At 34.8% G+C, this 9,621-nt stretch overlaps 1 protein-coding gene across 1 annotated transcript; it reads right to left on the bottom strand.

Annotated features, from left to right (window-relative positions):
- Positions 1-5,779: 5,779 nt before the first annotated feature.
- On the bottom strand, positions 5,780-7,550 carry LOC149530333 (wall-associated receptor kinase-like 20). Its single transcript, XM_089810995.1, has 3 exons — positions 6,332-7,550; positions 6,167-6,226; positions 5,780-6,070 (listed from the first exon to the last, which is right to left on the bottom strand). The coding sequence occupies exons 1-3, from the start codon at positions 7,119-7,121 to the stop codon at positions 6,018-6,020; spliced, it is 903 nt and encodes a 300-aa protein (XP_089667121.1). The 5' UTR covers positions 7,122-7,550; the 3' UTR covers positions 5,780-6,017.
- Positions 7,551-9,621: the final 2,071 nt, after the last annotated feature.

The following is a 9,621-nucleotide window of genomic DNA, read 5'->3' as shown; positions in this document are numbered from 1 at the left end:
AGCAATGTTTACCCAAGTAAAGGAAAAAAATACTATCACCAATAGAGATATTTGAAAAAATATTCAAGATACACATGCACTATATGCCAATTGTTATGTTTCAAAAAAGACATTAGACCATTTAGAAATGAACATAAACAAACCTATTAGAGACTTATAAAATCAGCTGACAATATATTAACATAATCAATTTATCGAACTTGTACTATTGCATTGAAAAATCATACTCTTTTGAAGAATGACACCCCACAAAATATTAGAATTAACCATGCACTACCATATGTCCAAATGTTAATGCAATTAGAAGAGGGTCTCATTTCATTACAAATTGTTTTTGCACATATTTGGGAACTAGGATACAAGAGATCCCAAATGGGCCTAGCCAAATCAATAATTAATGTTCTCATTGACACAAACATTATCCAAAGAGCTTTGCCTATACCAATTACAAATACAAGATCAATTATCATTTTCCTAAAAAGGTGTTTTGAGTATAGAAATGCCTTCCAAAAAGGCACAGTACAACATTATGCAAAATGTAAAATATTGATCTCAATTAAAAATAGAGACAAAATCCTAAAATAATATTCAAAATCATGAAGACAATGAATCCATTACAAGTGACATTGTCTCAGATAGTGATATTGAATAGGAATCATATGAAACTTTGATACATGGGTTCACTTAATCCATTAATATACATAAAATACATGACAAACTAGTAGAAATTGCACCTGCACAAGATCAATACCCTATTGGAATATTTGAAGATAAATATGGAGAAGAAATGAACTTTCCAACATTATTCTATTGCTGTCCACATGATAATGATATTATTAAACACTTTAGCTACTATAAAATTGTTGGATGTGAAGTCCAACTACCATGTCTATTTTCATTTCACATTCTTCTTATTTGTCTCTTCGTTTTCTATTGAAGACTAATGTATAAATATAAGGGCAAAGCTTTTTGTATGTTAAGTTGTAATGATTGAATAATATATTTGCTTTGCTCTCAATGTGGACATAGCCACAGTTGTGGTGAACCATGATATATCATGTCTCTTGTCTCTATTTTGTGTATTCTCATTTTATCTCTTAAATTAACAATTGGTATCAGAGCATGTAAGATCTTAAAGAAGAAAGAAAATTATAAAAGTCTAAGAAAGAAAAAGTTTGTTGAAAAGAATGTTGCAATGGAGAAGAATAGCCCTTGATGATAAATTCTCTAGTTCCAATGAGGTGCAATCTATGTTGAGCCAGTTTTTTTCAAAACAAATTTCCTATTTGATAATCGAAAGACAAGTCAATCATGGAAGCATGAGGTTTGTAAAGAATTTGGGTATGTTTGGTTCCTTGCCACAGGTTGTGGATTGGAATTGGTGGCCTCTTTAAAGATACATAGAATGTAAGATCTGAGAGAGTAAAACTGATGACACATGTGCCAAGATAGATATGAAGCCCATTGAAAAGAAGGCTATGAAGGAGTAGAGAGTTGTGGAAATTTTTTTTCTACAAGATAGATTATGGAAGGCCTTTGAAAGGTGGAGCAGAGAGGGCTCCTATTGTTTGGAAATTCTTTGTTTTGATTCGCTAGATGTGAAGATCATTGCAGACATAGACAATTATTAATGGGGAACATAATGATGCACACAAAAGTTTATAAATTGATGGGTCTTAATTAGATTTGTTGTCCGTAAATGAAGCTTTGAAAAACATAAGTTCTATTCATTCTCCTAGTGTTGCAGTGGCATATATATCAACATGAACTTATGGCAAGGTGAGAATAATAAGGAAATAAGGTGGAGTGTGAGGAATTATATTTCTTTAAAAGAACAGAAAAGAAAATTTACCTGCAGTAGCTATGATTAATCATGGGCATTTGTTGTCCTATAAGTGAAGGTTAGGGGCAGACTATAATGGACCAATAGAAGCTCCTCAAAGCCTAAGGAGAGATGCTAGTTTGGTTTTACTTCTTTGTGTTGTGGAGAAATTGGAGCTTCAATGTGATATTTGGTATCATTTTTATTTTGTTTTTGATACCATGACAAATTCACTATCATAGTGCAATGGGAGTTTTAGCAAGGATTTTTGTTGTCATGAGATGCTTTCCTCCATATAATTGCAGATGTATGTTATCGTGTCATGGTGAGCTCTTGATTCTAGATTAGAGCATTGACATGATACAAGTTCTCATGGCAGATTATGCTCTTTAGAGCATGATGTTCTAATTTGTGGAGATCAAGTTGTCATAAGGTTTTCTCAGGATATGCAGACATGTAGTGGGAGTTTTGATAATTGATCTTCGTTAGTGCTCTTGGTATGAAGTACTTTTGCAAATTGGCCATGGAGGTATTCTTGAAAACTAAGAGGCTCGAGTGAGGCTAGAGTTCTCTTGGTTTAGAGAACATTTGTTGAGACAACTTCTCTTTGGAGATTTCAGCATGAAGTTCGAACAACCTACACCCATGGATGGGCGTGAGTTCATTGTAGACCTAGTGGAGATTGTTCTTGGAGAAGAGTCATTGAGACTTGGTGTATTCTGGAGGAGCATTCTTACTCCCCACACTTGGTCTATTCAAAAGATTCATCTCCTTATGTATTTAGGAGATTGTTGATATTGTTCCTAATTTTGGAATGTTTGCAATTTGATCTTCTTGTTTATAGGAGCTTTCATTCATGGTGTTTGGGTGTTGTAAATGATCTCATATGGGGAGGTAAAGGAGATCATACTTGACATAGTTGGGCACTTGATGGTGTTGGTAGAAGGATGAGTTATGATTTGCGTTGGTGTTCCTTCCAAGATTTTTTTTGAGGTCGTCTATTGTTGTTGTACTTCATTGTTTTTTAACAACAATACGTGGTCTTTTCATGAGGACTTGGAAGATGTCATTTTTACAGCGGGTTGGCTGCAGTCCGCAAATCATCTCAAGTTAATGCCATGCCTTATATGTGTTGATTGGTAGATTGAGTCAACTTATAGTTGACATTGCTCATGCAATTTACATTTCCTTATAATGGTCTTCTAGTTTTTTGCACATCAATGACCTTTTGGTGTGTTTTGTTGGAAGTTGGTATATTTGGTGAGTTATTATAATATAGGCTGGTTATGTGGTTATAAATCTACTGATGTTGTATGGGTAGTTGTGATGCAGAGCCACACCTTGGAAAACTCAGGAAGAATCAGTCACTCAACTGAGTTTCTTCAAGGGGCATCTACAACCTTCAAGATCACACACTAAAATCAGATTCAATAAACAAAACTTTGAAAATAAAATCCCCCAAAATATCTTCTTGCTGCCTTCAGATAGACCCGTACTCAGACATGAATAACTTTCGAACCAGAAAAGATTTACTCAATCCAACCGTTGATATTTCGCATAACTAGGTTTCAAACAACATATAAAAATTTGAGAGAAATCCAACGGTTCAAACCCGAGATATTGACCCCGCATCAGAGTACATTTTTTCTGAAAATAAATCCCCCAAAATATCTTCTTGCTGCCTTCGGATAGACCCGCACTCAGACATGAATAACTTTCGAACTAGAAAAGATTTACTCAATCTAACTGTTGATATTTGACGTAACTAGGTTTCAAACAATATATAAAAATTTGAGAGAAATCCAACGGTTCAAACCCGAGATATTGACCCTGCATCAAAGTACATTTTTTTGCAATTGTTATTCCCTAAACTGATTACCATGAGAAATATATGAAGCATAACAATAGAACCATAATCCTGAAAAAAAAACACAGGAGACCAAAGGAGACATAAAACTTCCCATTCCTCCCCAAGTTCGAATCATTTTTTACATAAAAGATTGGCTTTTTAATAACCAAAGTCTGACTGGCCTTGCTGTCCAGTAGTAATAAAAACGTTTTCTTTTCCATCTAAGAATAGGAATCTGAAAGACGTTTTACCATCAATACCATGCAGCAATCATGGATATTCTTGTAACTACTAAGAATAGGAATCATCAATACCATGCAACAATCACGGATATTCTTGTAACTGCTAAGAATAGGATTGGCTTTTTAAAGAAAACCGACTTTCCTCCAAATAGAAGGAATATGAAATGGTTTCTTTTATTCCATAGCCATTTTTTCGTCATTATGAACACTCTTAAAATTGCCACCAACTTTTTGAGGAGATTCTTTTAATTATTGACCACATGGCATTTCTATTACTAATTTTATCCTTTCTAAAACCGACACTAACCTCATTAACCCTTTCCTCTAACTCTCTAACATACCCGACTAAAAACTATAACATTTATTTAATAAAACACCTAATTCTAAATTATTAAAATTGACCATTTAAAATATATGGAGAATCTTGGACCTTTGAAATGATTTAGTAATGAGATGCGCCTGCATCAAGTTGGATGTGATTAGTAGTTAGCTGTGGTTGTTATTCCGGCTACAAAGATTGTCTTTTGAAAATTTCTTACCATGGGATTTGGTAAGGGAAAGCAGAGTTTAAGTGGGAGGATATTCAGATATGAGGCTGTAGCATGAGTTGAACTTCAAGTGGGAGATTGTTGGATGTGAAGTCCAAGTGTCATTTCTGTTCATTTCACATTCTTCTTATTTGTCTCTTCATCTTCTCTTGAAGACTAATGTATAAATATAAGGGCAAAGCTCTATGTATGTTAAGTTGCAATGACTAAATAATATATTTGCTCTTCTCTTAGTGTGGATGTAGCCACAGTTGTGGTGAATTACAATATACCTATCTCTTGTCTCTATTTTGTGTATTCTTAGTTTATCTCTTAAATTAACAAAAATAACACAATGGGAATTGTCACATTCGCAAAGGCAATTTTCATATCGTAGAACCAACCTATTCTTCAAAAAAGTTAAGATACTCATACACCAAGTACTATCGACAATGTGGACAAGGATACGAAAAGGCCAACTAAAAGGAAGCTCAATAGATTCTATTGTTGAAATAGTCCTTGAGAAGGAACCTCATCAAAATAATTTGATATAGTACTCCACTAGGATGGGTGACCTCCTAGGAAGTCTCGACGCTTCACCTCTGTGAATATCACCTATATCCAATGAGTGATAAGTGTTCCATTTATTCTCATGAGAGATAAATTCATGTTGAATCACTACTCATGAAACATGGGTCAATCAGTTTGACTCAAAATTACACAATTAAATCCTAATAACAATATCACAATTATTATCCTATTTTCAAAACCTTCAAAGAGTGCTGAACTCTTCATTTGATAAATAATAGTTTTTTCATTGTATATAAAATTATAACTATACAATAAAATAATAATAACTTGTCATGATTTGACACTCGAAAAACTTCCTACTTATCAATCATACTTTGGTCTAAAGTTTAATAAGAAATATTTCATATTTTGTCAAAACAAATCGTAAATTTAGTCTTAAATGGTTCATTTAGCATCGTTGTATCTAGTGTATGTCGACAAGAATGAAAACATTAGGTCCTATAAATTCTTTTGACCTTATAGAATTATTTAATTATTTTTTTCTTTTTCATAATCGTTTATTCAACTATAATATTTTTTCTAAAATTAGGCCTTTTAACACATCAATTTATTTTCCACTGCACATCAAAATATGATATTGATCTACGCAGTTGAATTATGATAACCTGTGCGACGGGTTGTAAATCATATTTGCTACTGATTAATCAGATTTAGGAAAAGGCATAGAAGTATCGATCTGATGGCTATTTACATCGACTCCAAAACAATGCTCCAAAGATGACACACTTGTACAACGATGAATGCCAGATTGTAACAAATGATTCCTTTTCCAGGTCTCAATTAAATATTTGACAAAAAGAATGTGCACGAAAGCTACAGTGAACAGTAGAGCGAGCAGTCGCTTTCCACTTCGGATCACATACTGCTGCAGATTTTATATTCAACAACTTCGATTTCAAACTGGTAATTTCCAAATTCCAATAAACAAACGATTCTACACAGTAAATTACGTGCTGCCTGTGCAGGAACTGTGATTTCGTCAGATCTTAAAGAAATTGCAGTACAAAACACCAGATGCTTCGGATTCCGAGCACGAATCCTACAATCAAAAGTACAAAAAAATATAAACTAAGAAGCTACTAGAAGAATCAAGTTACAGAAGATCAGTAAATAAATAATTGACAAAATCACCGACCTGTAATCCAAAGCGCAATACCTGCAGATCCATTACTGGTGCCTCTGCTAAAGTAGCTAACTGCAATTGCAGAGATTCGATAATGAAACACTTTGAGCAAAAGAGAGGGCAAAATGCAAACGGCAAAGGAAAATTTAATGGAAAAATGAAAAAATATAAAAATACCTTGACCGTAACAATCCGTGGTCGTATTAACCCCATTCTTGCAGACGCAAACAAAGGAATTATAAGGACTGGTGAATCCGCACATTCCACTGCTCTTCTCACAATTGGCACAAGCAGAGGGGAAATTATTATTATCGAGGTTATAATTGTACTGAAGCCTGATTCCATATCTCCAGCGCAAAGGATCCGTCGTATCGTCTCCAAAATTGTAAATACTGGTGTAAGACTCGCACCCTAACTTGGCAAGGTTAACCTCATTAGCAGATCCGAGATTTACAGGCGTGTAAACGCAGCAGGAAGTAATAGGGGAAAACTGAGGGAGTCCGAGGCCGTGCACGCCAGGGCAAGTGTAAAGGCTGGTGCAAATATGAGCACTGCCGGTGTCGCAGAGGAAGCTTTGAGGGTTATAGAGCGAGGAAGAGGCGTTACAATTGAGGAGCACAAATACATCATTTTTGAGCTTAAATGGAGCCGTCCAGTCCAGGCCAAAGCTGCCGCTCGGCTGCATTTCCATGCAGCTCGACATTCGTGGATCGGCGACATAAATCACAGTATTTGTGTAATCTATGGAGACGATCAGATACGATCCAGAGTGAGAAGTAAACACGAGCTTCTGATTTACGCAGCTTACCGAGCTTTGGAATCTCGGATCTCCGCAGCCGGGGCCCGTTCCGAAGGGGTACTTTACTTGCAGGTTTCCACAGCTGTCCCAGCACGCCACTCCCCAAGCGCATGGCAGAGTGCTACAGAAGAGAAGCATTATTGTAACAGATTTCAACATTTCCTCCATTAAAATGCAAACTTGGAACTGTGATCAATTGAGCGGGATGCAGTGAGTCTTTAAGATTTTTCTCTTATCTCGATCTCACAGAGCTTCCCTGCGCTTTGGCCGAAAGGAAGAATCATAGTCAAGAGAAATGAGTTGGCTTCCAGCCGCCCAAGTAAAAAGCCTGCATTATTTTATTCGATCTGTGTTGGAACCTCCCCTTTGCCGATTCTTTTCCCATCGCAGAGCTTTTTCACGAGTTCCCGAGATGGCTAAGCGCGATATGGGCAATCTAACCCTGGTTATCTTGGGGTTTTGTTTCTCGAGGGGCCTTGGAAATGGCAGGCAGTGAATTGTGTCGTAAGCAAGCTTTCATTGCGAAAACACCGTCGGCCGCCATTTGCGGTAACTTAGCCTTGTGTTGTTAAACAAATGAAGCCTGTCATTAAAAGTGGTCAACATCTTTCTCCATTTTTCATATTAATGTATTCTCTAATGCTTCCTCTAAAGACCCACCTTAGATACTTGGGATATAAGAATTGAATGCTCCTTCATTAAATGTAGACAGAATGTATAAATGCATCAATTATCTCACACTTCAATGAATAAAAAAAAAAATCATGGTATGATATAATAAAAGATGTCATCCTATGATAAGCGCCATAAGTAATGAGTAAGACATGATCATGGTATGTATAATGATGGATCTATATTAGGAAATAACAACGACGGTCATATATCATAATCATTTTAGTAAATAAAGCATGGAGTACATATTTACGAATAACAAAGGTATATATAGAAAGAGGAGCATGTAAATGTCTTATAAGGGATAAAACAAGTGTAGGAGAAAGAAAAAGGCAATAATGCTAATCCACATAACCAAGTGATAAGAATGAGGAGAGGTTGTATTCAATATAGATAAGTAATAAGTAATGTTAAGTAATAAAATGAGTGTCAAAATAGGTTAAAATAATACAACTAAAAATGTCATTTTTTTGGGTGTGTCTAAATTATTGAATAGTGATAGATTACAATGAAAGAAAATATAAGCTTAATATAATGTTAAAAGTGAAAAAATAATATTTTCAAAGAGACTCAAACTTTTATTAATCCTAAAAATAATGTTAGTTGTGTATCTTTCTATATCTTACCATCATACCATTGTTTGAATAAATTAATAAAATTTTTCTTTATACTACTCTCTCTTATTAATAAGATGTAAGAAACATATCGAGTACATGATATCATATATAGTGTTGTCAAAAAAAGTGGCAAATATTGCTCCCCCAAATCCACACATCCACATGTACCATGGTGAATCTCAAAATTCACTACTCATGATCAACCACCTAATCCCTCTTACACCACTTATGCATCATAAATCTTGTCATAATGGCTAGATTCATTTATTATAGCCACTCTCCCAACCTATGAGACGATTAACCAAATATACCATAATATTTAACTAGAAAATATCTTCTTACATTTCCCAAGCTTGACTGATTTCAAAGGTTCTCCCTTTTATAATATTCCACGTTAAATATCATTTAAGTTATTTGCAAGATGACAAATAATAGTAAATATTTTTTTCATATTTTTTTTCCAACACTACCCTTAGCTTCCTCTTTCCTTTTCATTTATCTCTTCCAATACTTTTTCGTACTTATATTGTTGTAAACACTAGAAATACTTACAAAGGTCCTTAAACTTTTGAAATATAAAGTTCAATAATTCAATGGATGTGATTACCTTATACAAGTTTTATCCCCCACACCCCCACACACACACACACACACACACACACACACACACACACACACACACATCTATGCATGTATATATGTATGTATCTATATGTATATATACATATAGATACATACATATATACATGCACACACACACACACACACACACACACACACACACACACACATGTATGTATGTATGTATGTATGGCAAAAGGCTGAAGTCAAGATTAATTAAATATTATGTGCTAAAATTAGTTATTATTATTTATTAAGCTTGAGTTGGCTCGAACCCAAGACCTTTGAGATACTTTTATTACGATCCAAATAGATTTTCCTTCATGTATGACTTTTTTTGTATCTTCCCTCTTGATACGTGTTGTGGTTCCACAACACATGCCCCATTTTTTACTTCAAAAATGGGGACCCCCTTTTTTTTGGCTCACAAAAGCTCCTTTGTTAGAATAAGGTATCTTCCAAGGTGTCTTAAGGAGTGGAATTTTTGTAGTTTGGGTTTAGGAGTCTAGTCAGTTAGTGTCATTTGTTTTAACCCCTAACGCTAGTATACTAATGCTTATCTTTTGTGTAGGTCATCATGACATCCTCACCATCCATAGCACAAAAAATTACCATGGTATTGCATGTGCATTTCAAAATAGGCACCTTGGGATTTTAGATAGAAGAAGTAGAAGGATTTCAAGTATATGACAATGTTGGCTATAAAGAGGGTATAAATCTTCAAAAAAATCAAGAATAAGTACACTAAAGTGCTCCTA

Source organism: Cupressus sempervirens, chromosome 11 (genome assembly GCF_028749045.1).
Source record: "Cupressus sempervirens isolate cs-2001-9-10 chromosome 11, ASM2874904v1, whole genome shotgun sequence".
NCBI classification, from domain to species: domain Eukaryota; kingdom Viridiplantae; phylum Streptophyta; class Pinopsida; order Cupressales; family Cupressaceae; genus Cupressus; species Cupressus sempervirens.
The sequence above is the reverse complement of the archived record's forward strand: the minus strand, read 5'-3'. Positions and strand labels throughout refer to the sequence as shown.

What these genes read in the sequence shown, in the direction of transcription:
- LOC149530333 (XM_089810995.1), bottom strand. Translation starts at nt 7,121, where the DNA reads ATGGAGGAAATGTTGAAATCTGTTACAATAATGCTTCTCTTCTGTAGC. An exon ending in CACGGATTGTTACGGTCAAG is followed by an intron (nt 6,227 to 6,331) that starts GTATTTTTATAT and finishes CTGCAATTGCAG; the next exon opens with TTAGCTACTTTAGCAGAGGC. An exon ending in TATTGCGCTTTGGATTACAG is followed by an intron (nt 6,071 to 6,166) that starts GTCGGTGATTTT and finishes TTTTGATTGTAG; the next exon opens with GATTCGTGCTCGGAATCCGA.